The sequence below is a fragment of the Schistocerca gregaria genome, chromosome 1, assembly GCF_023897955.1.
Source record: "Schistocerca gregaria isolate iqSchGreg1 chromosome 1, iqSchGreg1.2, whole genome shotgun sequence".
NCBI classification, from domain to species: domain Eukaryota; kingdom Metazoa; phylum Arthropoda; class Insecta; order Orthoptera; family Acrididae; genus Schistocerca; species Schistocerca gregaria.
The window spans coordinates 794,462,550-794,484,759 of NC_064920.1; the positions used below are offsets into that span (position 1 = coordinate 794,462,550).

The 22,210-nt window shown below is 41.7% G+C and overlaps 1 protein-coding gene across 1 annotated transcript in view; it reads left to right on the top strand.

The window, feature by feature from the left end:
- LOC126269964 (fibrillin-3-like) overlaps positions 1-22,210 on the top strand; it is a 127,658-nt gene that overhangs the window by 54,836 nt on the left and 50,612 nt on the right. The window contains exons 2-3 of the mRNA XM_049974033.1: positions 1,025-1,076; positions 10,332-10,489. Of these exons, the coding sequence (XP_049829990.1) occupies positions 1,025-1,076; positions 10,332-10,489 (210 nt within the window). The remainder of the gene's footprint in view (positions 1-1,024; positions 1,077-10,331; positions 10,490-22,210) is intronic.

A 22,210-nucleotide genomic window follows, 5' to 3' on the forward strand; every position in this document is an offset into this window, starting at 1 on the left:
GTACGGTGTCTTTGAACCTCTAGATCTCATTAACGGATAACGATATCGAACAAAGTTTCGAAGTTATCCGAGAAAATTATTTTAAGAACACATGGTAAAAATTTTGACTATATGCCATGAAAAGAAATTATAGAAGTCGCCAATTGGTACTTTCTGTAGATAAAAATAATGTTTTTTGGGATTTTCTAGGGAACCGCTCATGACCTCACTCCCAAATCGTACTTTTATAAGTCACCTAAGGTTCACCCTACACCACATCTGACACAAAAGAACCAACCGATTTGCTCTATTTGCATTGGCTGAAGGAAGTGCTTAATGTTTAAATTTTGACCTTGTACTGAAGGATAGTTACAGTGTGTCCGTCCTTCCGAAAGGTATGAAAGCTTACGATGACACGCTACCTCTCATGTCTGTGATCGGTATAAGCCGAGATGTGATCCCTGAAAACTCGCATTTTCGCTAGCGGCGTTTTGGAACATGTCATTAGCTTACTGTCCTCTGCTAGTGATATGAAGTTCTCGATAATCTTTTCCTCTTTTCATTTACGTTAATCTGCTCGCAGTCTCTTATCGATATGCTCCATGATTTTGCATTTTGCATTCACTCAGTGAACATATGCCTACATTAAAGACATTCGTTAATCGGATTTATATAGCCATCACGCTGCGCTATCTCGAACGTGAAAAATGGCAGTACGTTTATAATATTAACGACGCCCAAGGGACGTTAAAAATAATGTCACGTGGACAGCGAGAGCAAACGTGAGAAAAAGAGATGAAACATAGAGACAAAAGAAGAATAAAGAGAAACAGAGCTCGTAAACTGATCCTCGCCACTCGCGCAACGTAGCAATCATTTTTGTGTTTATTCGACATTGATGCATTTCGCTTGTGTGAGGGATGTATTCAATAACTCATCAGCGAATCGACAGCTATCGGCAAATAATAGTTTCCGGAAGGATGAAATTGAATATTGTTTCGGCACAGTACTTTTTCCCTTTGCTGACTGCTGATATCTTTTTCAGGACGACAGCGGTTGAAGGACGGCACGGCTCCGAAAACCTGGTTACGTTTGAAGTAAGTACAGTGCAACTCCTTTTCGCTATGATCTCCCATTTATATATATTAAACAGACATCGTTTTCTGAGTGTTGTTGTTGTTGGCTAAAATATGCGAGAACTTATTTAAATTGGTAGCAGTGTTCTTAAATGTGGTTAGAAATTTTTATTTTCCTGGGACGTGTACCATTTAATGACATAAAATTTTATTTACTTATTTATTCTATTCTATTATATCCTGCAACATTATTCTGTACCTTCAGTTTTGTTTATGCCTTCACTTTAAGTTAGATAATAACAACCGTTTGTTTAAAACTAAACATTACTGTCGCTACTGTTATGCTATCAGCATCGCCAATTCTGTTGCTTCTACAGCTACCTATGTCTACGTGCAACACGATTATTCGTACTGCTACCATGATGGTAACATTCTCTGTCCCCACAGTGCTTGACTGCAAGTTATTTTATAATTTTAGAAACACAAATTCCTACGTCTCGCAGCGATACTCGTTTCCCGCAGGTGCACTGCTACACAGCTCAGTGAGCACTGCAGATAACATTGTGAGAAAATCTGAGTTCAGCGTCCATTTCCGTGCGGATAGCAGAGTTTAAGAGCATAGTTTTGTCCTGTGCGTCTTGCTTGCAGAGGACATTGCTTCAGCCGCCAAGTGCGTCTTCTGTGACTCTGCTCTTCCAGTAGTATGGTGGGAAATAGTTATTTCAAACGTTATGTCTCTCAACGATCTATCTCAACAGTGCCTCTTGGAAACCTCAACTATCCTTTAACTATCCTTCAACAATTTGGTGTAGGTTTATAGGTTTATCAGGCTGACTTGTACAGAATCACCTAAACCTGGACACGAAAAATAGGTTTAATTTATTCTAATCTGTATTATTGTCCCTCACGATCCAATTACTGCAACGAAGTATTTTACGTGCTCTTTCGTTTGACAATAAGGCGCGAACCCTGATTTCCTACAATAGATAGTCACTAAACTTAGCAGCATCTTTACAGTGGTTTCACGCGTCTTCCACTGATACTCTAAATCAAGACATAACTCAGCTACAGTAACAGCTACATTTTATGGCCTTCTGACGCAAAAGCTCGCAAGTTATGCTCGCAGTAACATTAGTTATACTCGTAGTAACGCTACGTCAATCCCAGAATATAATAGTTCACTGTCTCATCTTTCAATCCGCCGTTAGTTCTTAAGAACAGGACGTAATGTTTGAATTCAAGCTATCCAACTGGCTTGCGGCAGTAGGCTTCTGTAAAATAGACCACCATTAGACAAACTACCCATCTATAGCGGGTATAAATTTCGAAATTTATTTAATCATTCTCCGTAAGGTTTTCTCAGTACCTTCTCTTCATCATGGTTCGTGCTAGGCTCTCTAGCTGCTACCGAATCACATCCTTCATAAGTCTTCAATATGACTTCTTTCTTGCGGATGTCAACACAGATGCTTCATCAATATTGTGGAGGTGTAGTTCACTATTGAAGTAGGTGCACAGTGAATTGTTTCATATGATACTAAAAGCACCTAAAACATAGAAGAAATAACTTTTTGAACTGTTGTGTTTTCAGCAGCAGTTCACTTTCTTTCTGAAAGGTAACATAAATACAACCATCTCCTTCCTCCAATTAATCTGAATGTCGTGCTACAGTAACCAACTCTTTGGACCATACGCCTCTCTGCTTTCTCCCGTTTACAACAATACGTTCCGGGATTCCTTAGATCAAAATACCTCCTGAATTACTGTGGTCTGGGTCGAGTACTCCTAGTCGCAATACTGCGTCTGTGAATCTATACAGAGCTGTTAGGAATACCTCAGTGTACTTTCAGCGCAACCCCAAACAAACTAAAAATACTTTTGTCGCTGTTATTTCCTCGCAGATGATGATGGTAACTTTAGTTTTAGACTCCATTACACTGTCCTAAAGCAACGGTAGGACCGGTTTGCGGTGTAGGCATACAATCAGGCCGTTTGTAAGGGGCTGTGACTAACGAGAGGATTACTCCAGCTGGAATGGATGAACCGAATCAAAGATATTTTACAATATATAGATGTGTCTCTATTAGATTTAATATGTACTATGTATCACACAGTTACGATCAGTCAAAAATTACATATTTTAGGATTAAAATTTATATTCTCTAAGACAAAAGAAAAAAATGCGACGCACCACCAAGGACTTATTCGCTTGGGGCGGAAATCTGCAGATGCAAATTATTAAAATTTCATAAAAATTGGATGATTTATTCAAAAGAAAGGAATTCACAAATTGAGCAAGTGAATAACGTACTGGTTCACCTGTGGCACTTGCGCAAGCAGTTATTCGAATCTGAATTGATTGACAGAGTGGTTGGATATCCTCTAGAGCGATATCGTGTCAAATTCTATCCGGCTGGAGGATTAGATCGTCCAAATCCCGAGCTTGTTGGAGAGCCCTTCCCTTAAAGCTACAAACGCTCTCAATCTGAAAGAATCCGGTGACCTTTCAAGGTATGGTTTGGTTTGACAACCACCAAGACAAACAGTAGAATTGGTCGTCCTGTGGGGGCCGGGATTATTTTGCTGAAATGTAAGCCACGGAAAGCTTGTATGTAGGGCAACAAAACGGGACGTACTTATCGTCGACGTACAGCGTTGTTGCAACGGTGCGACGGATGTCAGCTAAACGCTTTCTGCTATGAAATGAAATGGCATCATCCCAGATCATCACTCATGGTTGACTGTACTGACACGAGGGAGACTCAGGTTGCTATCCCATCACTGGCCGGTGAGTCGCCGGGCACATTTTCAGCCAGTAATTTAATAGACTGGAGGAGAATTGTGTGCAGTAATGAATCCGTTTCGAAGTGAGAGTCGATGATCAGTTCCAAATTTCAGGTGCCGTTTCTCCCCACATACATTGTCGTCGACCTATTTAGCGCAAAATAGAAATTTTCTTTCTCAAAAATACACTCATTTGTCTCCTAACAAGTTGCAGTGTCCTCTCTGTCCATGTTTCAGACACGTGTCGGACAGCCGTGAGATATCTACCTGCCTGGTGTCCGCAATACGTCCTGACAATCAAAGTGATGCTCTGGGGTTACGTTTCATTTCGCAGCAGGACCCTCTTGGTCGTCATCCGCAGTACCCTTGCATGTCTACGTTATTTTGCGTCCTGCGTTGTTACTATTCATGGCGATCAGTCTGGAATTACATTTCAGCTAGATAATTCCTGTCTGCACATGTCGAGAGTTCGTACTGCTTGTCTCTGTGCTTATGAAACCCTACCATGGCCAGCCAAGTCGCCGGACCTCTCCACAGTTAAGAGCATTAGGAACATTATTGGCAGAGCCCTCCAACCAGCTACGAATTTCGACAGTTTTTCGCACCATTTGGACGATGACTTCCAACAACTCTATCAACGAATGTCAAGTGGAGTAACTGCTTAAGTAAGGGCAACATGTGGACCAACCCGTTTGTGACTTGCTGAATTTTTGAAGAACTAGGGGACGATCAACGTCGGTAACCCTGCGTCGATCAGATGTAGGTCCACTAACGACGCAGCAAGAGCCCGATGAAAGTACAGCAACCCTACTAGGTACAGCATGGGTCGCCTATAAATCAGTGATAGTGGCATATTACATGCAGCCTGCAATAGCCCTGTTGTTGTGAGCTGTCAGCTGCAGTCTTTGATCACTTACTGTCGCGGTCTGCTGGATCCAAGAGATCCTTACCGAAATCTGTGATCCGTGTGGTGAATTCACAGCGCTGGTCGGCGCTGTCTCTGTGTTTAACCACTGGAGTCCGTTGAGGACTTTCTATAACCGTGAACTGAAAATTATCTGGCCGAAAAACTTAAAGAAGCGCATGAATCGCAAACTGAGGAAAATGATTGCACTAATTCTTTACTAATTACTCTAATATGAAGTGATTAGTCAAGAGATAGAAGAAGTTGTATTATGCTGCAGAAAATAAGCTTAACGGTACAAATATATACTGAAGCACCAAAGAAAATGGTATAGGCATGCCAGATATATGCAAACACGGAGAATACGGCGCTGCAGTCGGCAAAGCCTGTATAAAACCGCAAGTGTCTGGCGCAGTTATTATATTGGTTACTGCTGTTACAATGGCAGGTTACTAAGATTTCAGTGAGATTGAACGTGGTGTTATGTCACTGCACAAGCGATGGGACATAGCATCTCTGACGTAGGGATTTTCTCGTACGACTTTTTCACGAGTGTACCATGAATATCAGGAACCCGGCAAAACATCAAATCTCCAATATCGCCGCTTCCGGGAAAAGATACTGCAAGAACCAATGTCGACAGAACAGAATCGTTCGAGGGACAGTAGTGCAACCCTTCCTCAAACTGTTGCAGGTTTTAATACTGGGACATCAACAAGTGTCAGCGTGCGAACCATTCAGCGAAACATCATCGATATGGGCTTTCGGAGCCGAAGCCGCGCTTGTGTACCCTTGATAGCTGCAAGACAAAGCCTGCACGACACAAAGCCTTACGCCTCGCCTGGGCACGTTAAGCCTGACACTGGACTGTTGATGATTGGAAACATGTCGCCTGGTCGGATCAGTCTCGTTTCAAATTACATTGAGCGAATGGACGTGTACGGGTATGGAGACAAGCTCATGAATCCGTAGACCATGCACGTCAACAGGGGACTGGTCAAGCTGGTGACGGCTCTGTAGGCTACGGTTGAGCGAGCGTGCGTCAAGACGGTTCCCCTACGCTTTCGGTGTCGCGTGAATCCATGCCAACGGCCAAAACTATCGTGTCAGAGTGTGAGGTCCTGTTAAACACTATGGTGCCTCTATGATTGCGGGGCGTGTGCAGTTGGACAGACATGGAACTCCTGATACGTCTAGGTACGTCTCTGACAGGTGGCGTCTACGTACGTATCCTGTCTGATCATCTGCATCCGTTGATGTCCATTGTGATTCTGACGGAGTTGGACAATTCCAGTAGGACAATGAGATACCCCCTACGTCCGGAATTGTTACAGAGTGGCTCCAGGAACACTCTTCTGAGTTTAAATACTTCCGCTAGCCACTAAAATCTCCAGAAATGAACATTATTGAGCATTTCTGGGATGCCTTGCAACGTGCTGTTCAGAAGACTTACTCTTACGGATTCATGGGCAGCCCTGCAGGATTAATGGTGTCAGTTCCCTCCAGCACTACTTCAGACGTTAGTCGAGTCCAGGCCACGTCGTGTTGCACTTCTGCATCCTCGTGGGGGTCCTGCACGACATTATGCAAGTGTATAATTTGCTGGACTGTCTAGATGCAAACTGTTGCTGTCCCCAAACTAGTTTCAGTGATTCTCATCACAAAACAATTTTTTTCTTGTTTCTGAAGTGTCCTTATATGTCACTACTTTCATAAAATACTTCCTGTCTCTATAAAGTATGTCATATATTGGATTCGATTTACTGGGTGGCTCCTTTAAAACTTCATCTTCTTTTGCAAAAGTGTGGTCAGTCGCTCCGTCATGATCGCATCAGTAAATATCACTGATGTGCAGTCTTTCAGTGATAGCCTCTGAAGGTTCATCTTCATTGTGTCATGTTACATGTCCACTAGCTGTAGTTATAAATTTTATTTATCACCTTGAAAAATTAAAATTAGGCACTTTTTTTTGCTCGGATGTCTGCAGCCACACGTCTGGATTTGTATCATACATTCTGCCCACGTGACCCTATTACTTAGCACGCAGCGTGAACAGTCAAAGCGGTGCGGAATATTTATAAAGTAGGAAAGATGGAATGCCCCATTTTGCTTTAGCTGTTGAGGCGAATTGCTAGCGAACAGTGTCGCGGCGATTTCAATATATACCAGGACAGCAGACGAGTACCTGCTAAGCAACAAAGGAATAGTTGGGTAAGTTTATTTTTTCATGGTGATAATTTTAACCTCCGGTAAATGAACTTATGCGGAAATGACTTCTGCCACCATTGAAGATCACAACTCATAATATTATTTAGGCCGATGTACTCTTTCGCAGTATGTAAGAGACTCGAAACGCAACTTAAACTGTACGAATCGTCCTATTAATTACAATCACAGAAGCACCGCATACACTCCTGAGTAATCGTATCAAAGCCACATACCTACTAACGTGTAACAGCCCCTCCCAGTCTGATGACACTTCGGTTTTGCCCCACATACCTATTAGCGTGTAATAGTCCCTCGCAGCCAGTTCGGTGGCCGAGCGGTTGTAGGCGCTTCAGTCCAGAACCGCGCAATTGCCACGGTCACAGGGTATGGATATGTGTGGTGTCCTTAGGTTAGTTAGGTTTAAGTAGTTCGAGTTCTAGGGCAATGATGACCTCAGATGTTAAGTCCCATAGTAGTCAGAGCCATTTGAACCGTTCAGCGCCTCCCACTCTGATGACACTTTGGTTTTGCCCCGTGGCATGACTCCACGCGACACCGAAAGCGTTGGGGAACCGTCTTAAGCACGCTCGCTCAACCACAGTCTACAGTTCAGTTGGACTGGTCCTGTCTGGCTCCACGTTGCTCACATTTCGCTCTACGGCTTCTCAGATGTTCTCAGCGGAATTAATATTAGGTAACAAGAGTGCGGGAGGAGATTGGGGCGTGGAAGGAAGGTGCACAGAAGTCACATAATGGCGTGCTGTGCTCTCAAACTATTCTGATACGATTCGGAAACGGTGAGATGTAATTCAGCTAGATAAATTCACTTTGGTCTGAACGATTTTCTAGGCGAATAATCTGATACACATATTCGGGTAGCAGATTCCTATATTGTTCACATGCGAGCTACGAAGGCAGTAGTGTTAGAAGCTCGGTTTAACCTAATATTCCTTCACGTGAGAGCACCTCCACCACCTGATTAGCTCTGAAGCCTAAGCTGGTTTCATCATACTGATACCCCACCATCGGCGTGTATCAAGGTGTATCGCTGGTCGTGAGTCCTTGCTAAGCTGTTCTATTTTCAGCAGTGCAGTGGCTCCTTTCCGCAATTATCATCGTGGCGTGTGATAGATAGTAGTGAGAATCACGCAGCTGCTGCTAATCAAATGAAATCGCAGTTTGCGTAACTCATCTGTGTGCTTCTAGAGTTAGTCTTATGTGCAAATGGGAAACGTTTTCTAAATGTTTGCATAACATGTATCTCCTGCGGGCCCGGTATTTACCTACGTGGTTCAAAAAATGGCTCTGAGCACTATGGGACTTAACATCTATGGTCATCAGTCCCCTAGAACTTAGAACTACTTAAACCTAACTAACCTAAGGACATCACACAACACCCACTCATCACGAAGCAGAGAAAATCCCTGACCCCGTCGGGAATCGAACCCGGGAACCCGGGCGCGGGAAGCGAGAACACTACCGCACGACCACGAGCTGCGGACTTACCTAGGTGGCTGTGGGAAACCGGTTAAAAATTACTTCCAGGTTGTCGAGCTCGCCAGTCGTCCTCAGTGTCACGCTCGCGTATCTGAGTCCAAGAACTGGCGTGTTAACGCACACGGTTATATGGGCGATTAGGAGTACACATTATAGGTGTGACTTTGGAGCACGAGAGTGACCAGGTGCTTCTGATTGGTGTAGCTCCCAGTCTGCAGTTGTACTGAAGTTGCGAGTTACAATCGACGACAACACTTGTCATCACAACTGTCACCCAGGACAGTTGATACTGGCAGGGCCGGTTTCCCCGAAACGAGGTGTTGATGTTGCATCTTTCATAACCTTGAAACGGTGTTCATGTTAGCCGTGTTAGTGACGACAGTACGTGAAAAGCCAAGTACTTAAAATAAATCATTAATTTTGGACTCCACTGTGCTGGATCTACTCGATGTAGCTGGCACCAGATGAACGGATGTCTCACAACTATCACGGTTGGCCGCTACTTCTGTAAACAGTGTGAACTATTCCATTCATCATTGTAGCAGTAACACAGCAGTTATTTGTAATGCCATTGCACCTGACTGCATATACTGATGTGACAAAAGTCGTGGGATACGTCCTAATATTGTGCAGGACGTCCGTTTGCCCGGCGTAGCTCACCAACTCGACGCCGCGAGGACTCAACAAATCTTTGGAAGTTCCCTGCAGAAGTATGTAGCCACGCTGCCTCTATAGGTGTCCATAATTGCGAAAGCGTTGCCGGTGTAGGATTTTGTCCACTAACTGACCTATCGAATATGTCCCATAAATGTTCGATGGGATTCACGTCGGGCGAACTGGGTACCAAAATCATTCGCTCGAGCTGTCTTGAAAATGTGCTTCAAACCTATTGCGGAAAACTGTGGCCCTGTGACATAGCACATTGTCATCCATAAAAATTCTGTCTTTGTTTGGGAACATGAAGTCCATGAATGGTTCCAAATGGTCTCCCAATAGGCAAACAAATATTTTCAGTCAGTGTTCCATGTAAGCACAGCCTACAACAATGCGGAACCTCCATCAGTTTGCACAGTGCCTACTTGAGAACTTGGGTCCAACACTTCTTAGGGTCTGCGCCACACTCTATTATCAGCTCTTACCAACCGTAATCGTGAGTTATCTGACCAAATCACAGTTTTCTCCAAACAATACGATCACGAGCCCAGGAGAGACGGTGCAGGGGACGTCGTGCTGATAACAAAGGCGTTCACGTCGGTCGTCTGCTACCATAGCCCATTAATGCCAAATTTCACAGCACTGTCCTAACGGATACGTACGTCATAGTTCCACATTGATCTCTGCCGGGTATTTTACGCAGCTCTGCATGTCTGACAGCATTGACAATTCTACGGAAACGCCGCTACTTTGGGTCGTGAAGTGAAGGCCGTCAGCCACTGCGTTGATCGTGGTGAGAGTTAGTGCCTGAAAGTTTATATTCGCAGCCCTGTCTTGGACACAGTTGTTCTCAGAATATTGAATTCCCTAACGATTCCCAAAATGAAATATCCCAAGCGTCCAGCTCCAACTACTAATCTGCGTTCAAAGTCTGTTAACCCCCGCCGTGCGGCCATAATAAATTCGAAAAAATTTTCCTCGTGTATCACCTGATTACAAATGACAGCTCAGCCAATGACCTGCATTTTTGAAACTTGTGAACGCGACACTACCAACTGCATGTGAGCATATCGCTGTCCCATGACTTCTGTCACCTCAGTTTATATTCCAGCAATATGCCTCTCAGTTTGTTAAGACTGGTAATATAAAAACCGCTTAAACTTATTCAAGGCTTTTCAAACAAAGCGGCGAATTTATAAGAGGGGCTGCAGTAATAATTGCTGTTACAGGCGAGATGATGCTGATCAAGATGCTAACGGAACTGACAACCGCCACCGAAACCCTCCTACTGACAAAGAGACACCTGCTGGCAACCGTGGGGGAAATGAAGGCAATGAAGGGACATCTGACAAGGAGCACCTGGACGACAGCAAGAGCAGCACTGCAGGTACTTCACGGACGCTTTGTTAAAGGGTGTACAACATTAGCAATTAACAGTAGCCTGCGGTGATCTCCTTCATTGCGGAGACAATTTTCTGATCCATTTTAAATGTTTGTTCTATGATAGAACAACTCGCTTAGCTCTCGCCGAAACCATGAGTGCGATTATTCACCAACCGTACTCAAAAGGAACATGGATCACACTCCTTCTTGTGGTTTTCCTAAATAAGATAAAAAAGCGAAGAGTTGGACAGCATCTTACAAAAAGTCACGATCGAGTTCTTCCTTCTGCTTTTATAGGGACTTGATCCCTTTCTATAATCTAAACAAACTTTCTTTTGGATAGTTTCCACACGAAATTTTAATGAACATCACTTCTCCAAAAGAGCATTGTATAGAGTGTCACTGTCCAGCACTGTCTACCCATTTCGTAAAAAAATACAAAAAATTGAAATCAACCCAGTTTATAACATACATTCACTATTACAGGCTGTAATAGGGTATTCATTCTGTATTTACAAACAGTAAATAAGCTTAATTTCTTCACATCATTGTGCATTACGATTAAACTGAAAAAAGCATGTAGTACGTGTTTTGTAATTGTTTTCATTGTGTACAAATCCGGTAACAGCTTGCGCAAAAGTTGTCAGGTATCGTCTCCTTGTATACTGTCGCTGTCCAGAAAGGCATATCGTTTCTTTCAGGAGTGCTAGTTCTGCAAGGTTTGCAGGAGAGCTTCTGTAAAGTTTGGCAGGCGAGGCGAGGTACTGGCAGAAGTAAAGCTGTGAGGACGGAGCTTGAGTCGTGCATAGGTAGCTCAGATGGTAGAGCACTTGCCCGCGAAAGGCAAATGTCCCGAGTTCGAGTCTTGGTCCGGCACACAGTTTTAATCTGCCAGGAAGTTTCATAGGCCTTAATTTGAGGAAGAAATGTCTGAGAATGTACATTTGGAGACCAGCACTCTATGTCAGTCAAACATGGACTGTGAGAAAAACGGAACAGAAGAGATTCGAAGAGTTTAAGATGTAGTTCAATAGACGAATGTTGGCAATTTGGTGCATTGGTAAGGTAAGGAATGAGATGGTTCCGCGAAAAATCGGACAGGAAGGAAATACGTAGGATATATCGATAACGAGAAGAAACATGGTGATACATCTGTTAAGACATCATAGAATGACTTCCATGGTAGTAGAGGGAGCAGTTGAGGGGAAACAATGTAAAGGAATACAGAGATTGGAATACATCCAGCAAATAATGTACTCCTGTATATTCAGTATTTCCGTTACCAAAAAACTCAGTGTCTGACCCTCGGAATAAGTAACTTCGTCGATCAGTGCACCATTCGAAGTCTGTTTTCCGTAACAAAAGAGATCGCTAACAGTCATTTCCTGCTGGTACCGACTACTGTCGTTATAGTTGCTGGACCTTTTCTCATCAAGTCAGAATAAGCGGCATCTACTGTCTTCAGTTATTGTCCCTGCCCTTGTTCCGTAGACCCTACGTTCTTTGACGAAAATTCCCGCTATTCTTGTCCTTCCATTGTCTTGGCACCTTTGTTTTTAATGACCTTTTGAGTCGATAAATGTTAGTACAGTTTTCTCCCTCTATCACCTTATTCTGATCTTCAGCTCTTTTTCTACTCCTTCAGTGTCTGAATAGTTTGTGGGTGCAATATTTCATACTGAAATTGCCATTACACGTTCACCAATAACACTATGGTGGGTCTCCAACATATTCTTTACTACTCTCATGATGATTTTCAGAGAATTGTTACAGTCGTACTGTTTCTTTGAATCGTGTCTCTTTGAAGCTGCAAAACACTCGTCACTGTCCGAATTGGGCTTTAAATAAACTCATTCTTTCCGTAATTACCAAACACGCAAGCTCCTGCAAAAGCGACTCCAACAAAACGCACTTCTCACTCCCAGTTCCTGCTTTCAATGGTCGTTTCTCCCCAGATTCTTTGCCGTCGCCCTATTTACCATAAAATATAAATTTCCTTCCACAAAAGTACACTGATTTCTCTCTTAACAAGTTGCCATGTCCTCTCGGTACATCTTTCTATTACGGACTACCGTCGTCAACTTCTATGTTTCCTCGATAAAATTACAGCAATAATTTTTAAACCATCTAGCCATTTCACGTTCTGATGCATTGATATTACAGAAAATTTTCATTAAATACAACAAAAATACATTTACATATAATATCATGGTCTTATATTATTATACTTATGCTTCAATTCACTTGCGTGCGGGCTTGGGTAGGCAGGATAAAAGGGTGGAAGCGATTGACTCAATCCAGGTTGATATTCGTACACTTTTTGATTTATTAATAGCTTGAAAATGGTTCAAATGGCTCTCAGCACTATGGGACTTAATATCTATGGTCATCAGTCCCCTAGAACGTAGAACTATTTAAACCGAACTAACCTAAGGACATCACCCAACACCCAGTCATCACGAGGCAGAGAAAATCCCTGACCCCGCCGGGAATCGAACTCGGGAACCCATGCGTGGGAAGTGAGAACGCTACCGCACGACCACGAGCTGCGGACCTATTAATAGCTTGAGTAAAGACCACTACAAATGTGTAATTGTACTTAAACAGTAAACCTGTTCTAATAACTGAAATAAAATTGAGAACAGCAAAACATTTTGAGCACTCCTACTCAAAAACAATCTACAGCATTTCGTTCACAAAACATTAAGCATAAGCTTTACTATTTGTGGAACAATTACTTCCAATTTTCACTCAGTTGAAAATGAAACATTTACAAAAACACAGTAATCCAATTCTTTAAAGTGACAAACATAACTTTGCTTCAAAATCCAATATAATTTCAATTTAACTGTATTTTAGGAAATGCCGTGCTCATTTTAACAAATTGCAAAGTGATCGGCACCAAAACTGAAATTAACGTAAAACAATGAGGACAACGGGAACTTCCCTTGCATAGCCCTCATTCCGTCATAACATGTACTTTAGAGTATGAGCATCGGACCACTCCAGCACAAGCAAATGTAAGGAAATGTAATCGACTACCTCAAATAAATCAGTGTTATAAACAGGAAGTCATAGTATCTCAGCGCAGCCAAACACTATAGGAGTTCTATATAAAAGTCCAAGAACGAGCATTCATACAAAGCCTGTCAATACAGAAGAACATTAAAATGCAGTGACCAATCTGTTTATAGAAACAGTACAACCAGACAACTGCGTATTAACAACGTTCACTATGACAATCTCTACGTACAGTCACACGAAGAAAATGTATGGTCAAATTAAAGAACACAGTTTAAATATTCCTGAAGGTATTCTCGTTCCGTCGTTACAACTACAAGAAAAAGCGTGTTTTTCTCACCATAGTAAATAGACTACGGACGTACAGTCTGTGAGTGGTAACAAGAAAATAGCAATATAGTTACACCAAATCATAGTATCTGTTTTCTCACAAATCCACACGCATTACTGCAGGAATTCGCTCCGTACGCCCCACTTGGCTAGACACCCTATAGTCACTGCTTAAATTCAGGCCTCATAGCCTCCAGAACCCACAATACAGCAGCCCCGCGAACAGTCAGTTTGTGCGGTAGGCCCCATAAACAAACCGCATTCACAGCTGGGTGTGAGGCTCTTCTCAAACGAGTGAGTACCCGCCTTCTCTAGTGGGTACGTGCACCGACTGTTAACTGCTATTTTCCCACTGAAGACAGCTAAACGCGTCCGCAACCAGAGAGAGCAGACCACAAGGCACCAGCAAGTATGGCCAATCTCTGACTGATAGTACCAACCTCGTGAATCATAAATCGTGGATAAACGATATTGCACAAGCTTGTAATAGAGAAAAATCTCTATCACAATCCCTGAAACGGAACATCTCTTATTCAAGCCTGCATCACGGTAAAAATCCTCTGATGCCAGATCAAGTTAGCGTCTAAAGGAATTTCTATTGAAGCATTTGAGGTTATTAACCCTCCTTTTTTCCAAACTCGGATTCAACAAGCTTCACGATGATAGTTCTAGAGATCGTTAGGCATAAATATGAATACATGTCCTGCAGCGATTAAGGAGACACCAATCCCTGACATCGTATATTTTCTGATTATGAAAGATACAGTCACCTTTTAGCATCATCTTATAATACACTGGAGAAAATTTGTAAAGTGGGAGCATCGGCCTTACGAGATTTCATTTTGGCAGTAGAAACTCTTAAAACGTGGATGATAGTGGGGATATAAACCTGAATCTACGATCACGTCTTAAGGTCAGACGTCAGTCATGAAAATGCAGTATCACAATCTTGTCATGATTTTTATCGCTTTTCATGAATAATCATTGTAATTTGTAATCGCTTATTGTCTAGTAACCGTTATAATGAGGGGAACTGGAAGTTTATGTTTTTGAACAATTGTTTTAACGGAAAAAATGTGACTGGTATGATGTCTTTCATATTCTACACAGCTTCGTGACTGGTACGATGTCCTTCATATTCTACAAAGCTTCTTTTAACGAAGATCCGGATGACGAAAAAGCTATTTTGATTGCTGCGAAAGTAATTTAGAAGGAATATTTAAATTGATGTTGAATTAGGTTATAAAACTTTATTATATTTTCGTGTGAAAAACAATGTTTTTATTTGTATCGTAATAAAGTAATAAAAATGCAGTTACTATCATGTAAATGTTTCGAATGCATTCGGCGTACAGTTACTTCCGGGCGGTGATTTCCATTCCCAAATAGCCGCATTTCTCTTTTCTTACATATTATCTTTGATTTATAATATATTGTTATCAACTGTGTGATAATTGTACTTACACTTTTCATGATGAAGAAACAGTTAATTCGATGAGAAACCTAAATGTATGATTGGTAATGACGTTTTGTTATAGGCAGATACAAGAATTTAATTGGGTTAGTGATCTACGTACTCTGTGCTCCATATTTAGGTTACTCATACAACAGGATAAGGATTTATTTACTGCGATTCCATTCTCCATATTTCTTTGTGCTGTAGAATTTTACTGTCAATAAGACACAAACTGTTCCGCTGCTTCGAAGAAGGATGAACACCTTGTATTTGATTTTTCGTCCTTAATATATCTTCGGGGATCGTAGTAGAGTTGTATTCGACCTAGCTGTGGTTTGAAAGGAAGTTCATACTGACATTCCGGTGGTCTGTGCTAGCTCACAAAGTCTGTGGCCAGTATATGTTCTTTAAGTGGACGTCATTCAGCATATTCTAGGGTAGCACGTCACTGAGACACTTAAATAAAAAGAGTGCTGTCAGATAATATTAGCCAGCCGAGCGGTTCTAGGCGCTTCAGTCCGCAACCTCACTGCTGCTACGGTCGCAGGTTCGAATCGTGCCTCGCACGTTGATGTGTGTGATGTTCTTAGGTTACTTAGGTTTAAGTATTTCTAAGTCTAGCGGACTGATGACCTCAGATGTTATGTTCCGTAGTGGTGAGGGCCATTTGAACCATTTTTTTTAGAGAATATTAACATTTTTAATATGTCTTTAATAATCCAGTAACTGATGATTCTATAACGATCGCAAGTTTAAAATCATGTTTGGCAGGCGCTGTCTGAGCTAGTTCTGGTTCTAATGTACTGCAACTTGTTCTATGGTTGTCTGATTGCATGCCAATTAATACAGTGCACTTGGTGCCCAAAGAGCGGACAAGCGCATACAAAATGCAGAGTAGTACTCGTTTAAACAAACGATAACCATAGTAGTGACTCTCTGTTGCGGATGTTGGTGGAATCAGTCTTTGGGGTTCATTCTAGCTCGCCCCACATGACCAACACTGCAACAAATTGTCAAACTGTCGATTCGAACATTTACTGTTGAACTGATTTGACTAATTATGTAACTTTACATTAACCAGCAAAAGCCGGCTTTCTTCTATGTTTTTGGCTTTTGCCGAATCATAGTACGCTTACTGGTGTTGTCATGTTTTTCTACGAAAGCACAAACAAATCATGAAAACTATTAGAGTAAAACTAAATGAAGATTTCAGCTTACGTAATTAGCGAACGTGGGATGGACATCTTAGAAAAAGAAATCCTATGCGGCCAGCATACTACCTGCGGTTTCTCCGCGCGCCCCACGTTCAACGCTCACGAAGGAGGTACAGCTAATATCGCACTTTCACTCAACGCAAACCAGTGTCAGCGTCGTGTGAGAAGGAACCGGGGTTTGCGTTCAGGAATTTGAGCTCTTAACCTATGAGGCGGGCAGAAACGAAGTGGCGCTAAAAGTCTGTCACTCTTGATGTGTTCGACGTGAAGACAGCTGAAGTAACGACACAGAAGATTCCAGTTCCACTAGTTTTGACAAGTAGACAAGGAGAGCGGATTAAAACTGCTATTTACAGATTACTCAATATTACAAAAATTATGGCAAAACTGTTTAACTGTATTATCACCAACCGAAAGAATTGCCCACTACGGCTGCTTAAAGAAGAACAATCATTGTTTAAATATTTCATTAATATAAGACGTTTTTAAAATGGTGCAAAAAGTGTGAAAAAATTTCTCCTACCCCATAAACATTCCTAACGCTATAAAGATGGTCCTGAAAATTTGTGCTTGGAAATTTTATTAAGAGGTATGAAAATACTTGTATAATTTAAAACTGAAAATGAGAGGCGAATGCAGGTACCCATGGTTTCTGATTTAATTATACAAATATTTACATAGGTATTAAAAATTCACAAGTACAAGTTATCTGGGGTTAAAATCCTGTATAGGCTTGCAGAAATAATTCTGTAGGTTTAAGATCATTTTTTTTTAAAAAAATATTACATTTTAAAGTTTCTTATGCATATTTAAATTATTCCCCCCCATTGAACCATGGACCTTGCCGTTGGTGGGGAGGCTTGCGTGCCTCAGCGATAGAGATGGCCGTACCGTAGGTGCAACCACAACGGAGGGGTATCTGTTGAGAGGCCAGACAAACGTGTGGTTCCTGAAGAGGGGCAGCAGCCTTTTCAGTAGTTGCAGGGGCAACAGTCTGGATGATTGACTGATCTGGCCTTGCAACATTAACCAAAACGGCCTTGCTGTGCTGGTACTGCGAACGGCTGAAAGCAAGGGGAAACTACAGCCGTAATTTTTCCCGAGGACATGCAGCTTTACTGTATGATTAAATGATGATGGCATCCTCTTGGGTAAAATATTCCGGAGGTAAAATAGTCCCCCATTCGGATCTCCGGGCGGGGACTACTCAGGAGGATGTCGTTATCAGGAGAAAGAAAACTGGCGTTCTACGGATCGGAGCGTGGAAAGTCAGATCCCTTAATCGGGCAGGTAGGTTAGAAAATTTTAAAAGGGAAATGGATAGGTTAAAGTTAGATATAGTTAGGTTGCAGTAGGTACTGGGAGATGAAGCAGCTTGCACAGGATAGAGTAGCATGGAGAGCTGCATCAAACCAGTCTCAGGACTGAAGACAACAACAACAACATAGTGGGAATTAGTGAAGTTCGGTGGCAGGAGGAACAAGACTTCTGGTCAGGTGATTACAGGGTTATAAACACAAAATCAAATAGGGGTTATGCAGGAGTAGGTTGAATAATGAATAGGAAAATAGGAATGCGGGTAAGCTACTACAAACAGCATAGTGAACGCATTATTGTGGCCAAGATAGATACGAAGCCCACACCTACTACAGTAGTACAAGTTTATATGCCAACTAGCTCTGCAGATGACGAAGAAATTGAAGAAATGTACGATGAAATAAAAGAAATTATTCAGATAGTGAAGGGAGACGAAAATTTAATAGTAATGGGTGACTGGAATTCGAGTGTAGGAAAAGGGAGAGAAGGAAACATAGTAGGTGAATATGGATTGGGGCTAAGAAATGAAAGAGGAAGCCGCCTAGTAGAATTTTGTACAGAGCACAACTTAGTCATAGGTAACACTTGGTTCAAGAATCATGAAAGAAGGTTGTATACGTGGAAGAACCCTGGAGATACTAAAAGGTATCAGATAGATTATATAATGGTAAGACAGAGATTTAGGAACCAGGTTTTAAGTTGTAAGACATTTCCAGGGGCAGATGTGGACTCTGACCACAATCTATTGGTTATGACCTGTAGATTAAAACTGAAGAAACTGCAAAAATGTGGGAAATTAAGGAGATGGGACCTGGATAAACTGAAAGAACCAGAGGTTGTACAGAGTTTCAGGGAGAGCATAAGGGAACAATTGACAGGAATAGGGGAAAGAAATACAGTAGAAAAAGAATGGGTAGCTCTGAGGGATGAAGTAGTGAAGGCAGCAGAGGATAAAGTAGGTAAAAAGACGAGGGCTGCTAGAAATCCTTGGGTAACAGAAGAAATATTGAATTTAATTGATGAAAGGAGAAAATATAAAAATGCAGTAAATGAAGCAGGCAAAAGGGAATACAAACGTCTCAAAAATGAGATCGACAGGAAGTGCAAAATGGCTAAACAGGGATGGCTAGAGGACAAATGTAAGGATGTAGAGGCTTATCTCACTAGGGGTAAGATAGATACTGCCTGAAGGAAAATTAAAGAGACCCTTGGAGAGAAGAGAACCACGTGTATGAATATCAAGAGCTCAGATGGCAACCCAGTTCTAAGCAAAGAAGGGAAGGCAGAAAGGTGGAAGGAGTATATAGAAGGTTTATACAAGGGTGATGTACTTGAGGACAATATTATGGAAATGGAAGAGGATGTAGATGAAGACAAAATGGGTGATACGATACTGCATGAAGAGTTTGACAGAGCACTGAAAGACCTGAGTCGAAACAAGGCCCCCGGAGTAGACAACATTCCATTAGAACTACTGACGGCCTTGGGAGAGCCAGTCATGACAAAACTCTACCACCTGGTGAGCAAGATGTATGAGACAGGTGAAATACCCTCAGACTTCAAGAAGAATATAATAATTCCAATCCCAAAGAAAGCAGGTGCTGACAGATGTGAAAATTACCGAACTATCAGTTTAATAAGTCACAGCTGCAAAATACTAACGCGAATTCTTTACAGACGAATGGAAAAACTGGTAGATGCGGACCTCGGGGAGGATCAGTTTGGATTCCGTCGAAATGTTGGAACACGTGAGGCAATACTGACCTTACGACTTATCTTAGAAGAAAGATTAAGAAAAGGCAAACCTACGTTTCTAGCATTTGTAGACTTAGAGAAAGCTTTTGACAATGTTGACTGGAATACTCTTTTTCAAATTCTAAAGGTGGCAGGGGTAAAATACAGGGAGCGAAAGGCTATTTACAATTTGTACAGAAACCAGATGGCAGTCATAAGAGTCGAGGGGCATGAAAGGGAAGCAGTGGTTGGGAAAGGAGTGAGACAGGGTTGTAGCCTCTCCCCGATGTTATTCAATCTGTATATTGAGCAAGCAGTAAAGGAAACAAAAGAAAAATTTGGAGTAGGTATTAAAATTCATGGAGACGAAGTAAAAACTTTGAGGTTCGCCGATGACATTGTAATTCTGTCAGAGACGGCAAAGGACTTGGAAGAGCAGTTGAACGGAATGGACAGTGTCTTGAAAGGAGGATATAAGATGAACATCAACAAAAGCAAAACGAGGATAATGGAATGTAGTCAAATTAAATCGAGTGATGCTGAGGGAATTAGATTAGGAAATGAGACACTTAAAGTAGTAAAGGAGTTTTGCTATTTAGGAAGTAAAATAACTGATGATGGTCGAAGTAGAGAGGATATAAAATGTAGACTGGCAATGGCAAGGAAAGCGTTTCTGAAGAAGAGAAATTTGTTAACATCGAATATAGATTTAAGTGTCAGGAAGTCATTTCTGAAAATATTTGTTTGGAGTGTAGCCATGTATGGAAGTGAAACATGGACGATAACTAGTTTGGACAAGAAGAGAATAGAAGCTTTCGAAATGTGGTGCTACAGAAGAATACTGAAGATAAGATGGATAGATCATGTAACTAATGAGGAGGTATTGAATAGGATTGGGGAGAAGAGAAGTTTGTGGCACAACTTGACTAGAAGAAGGGATCGGTTGGTAGGACATGTTTTGAGGCATCAGGGGATCGCAAATTTAGCGTTGGAGGGCAGTGTGGAGGGTAAAAATCGTAAAGGGAGACCGAGAGATGAGTACACTAAGCAGATTCAGAAGGATGTAGGTTGCAGTAGGTACTGGGAGATGAAGAAGCTTGCACAGGATAGAGTAGCATGGAGAGCTGCATCAAACCAGTCTCAGGACTGAAGACAACAACAACAACAACAACATTTAAATTATTATTTTCTGATATTTAGTGAAATTTTTCAATGCACGTCAGATGACATTATAGCAGAGACTTGTAGTACACTACAGGATTATGACTGTTCCTCCTCACCTAAGTCAATCAATACATGACTACCTCCTACGATTATCCCATGAAAACAGCTTGAGGGCAAAAATGAGAGAGAATGAAGCACACGGGGTGATACATCAGCATCCGTTCTTACCACGAAACAGTGAAAGTAGAACAGGAAAAGGGAATAAATAGCAGTAGTTCACAAAGTACCCTCCGTCACACACCAGGCAAAGAAACAAGTTAATACTGAACTGTCATCCAGTTTTGAACTATGTAGAAAGCTTAATGTAGCTCATAGGGAAGTTTTCATCGAATATCAGCTTCCTAATGGTCACGTGAAAACAACGTCGCCTTTCTTCCAAAGGTAACCTATTAGGAAATGTTGCGCTATTGAATGGAATTGGAATCTTTTATATCTTGCAGACTCACATTATAATTCATAAAGAATTAAGTTCAGTTAATTATTAATAATTTCCAAATTAACAGAATAACGCACGTCAAATGAAATATATACGTCGTAGAAAGGGTTCTGTGTGTACTTTACATTTCGTTAGCTTCACGTTGTAAAGAGCTGCAATGCTGTGCACAAAAAATTTGAACATAGCGTTCAAACTGTATCTCTATCCTTAGGAATATACATGTTTACTATTTAAGCTTTCGACACGACCTATGGACGCCAGCTGAATGTAATGATTGTATGTCGAGAATTCTCACTCGTAAATGCGTTATCGAGTCACATGAAACACAATGAACATTTACATTTCTTCTACAGCTACTTTCACTTTTACAAGTCAGTCTGAGTGAGATTTCGTAGTTTAGTTATACACTTCGTAAATATTGACTAATGTACAGGGATTCATGAACAGATACAAAGTAAAGGTCTATATTTTCCAAAGTACTGTATGTATAGATATAAATGATGCATGAATAGAATCATAAGCTGGTCAAGATTGGATTTTGCACACTACAAATATTCTACGAATGTCCCTTAGGTCGCACACCACACGTGCAGGAAGTAGTTAAGATCGTACCATAACTTATATAGCTAGATCCGGTCAATGAGCAACGTAGCAGCATCGATGCGTCCTCTGGGCTATTCCAGTATTATTGGCGGTTGGGGTACGTCAGCGCGCTCGTGAGTATGCCCCCAAAGGAAAAATTCACAAGGCACTACGTAAGGCGACATGGTGCCAAAGGAACAGAGCCACGACGTGTTCACCACTACGTACAACCCAGCGATGCGAAGTTCTTCGTTTAATTAACGACCGATGTCGATGATCCAGTGAGCCGTGCCTTGTACTGTTGGAAGATGAAATTCTCGGAATCAGTAGTCAGTTGTGCAACAGCAACTGCAACAGCGACATATCGAGGTAAGAGGTACGCATAACAGTCTCTACAGAAGAAAAATGGCT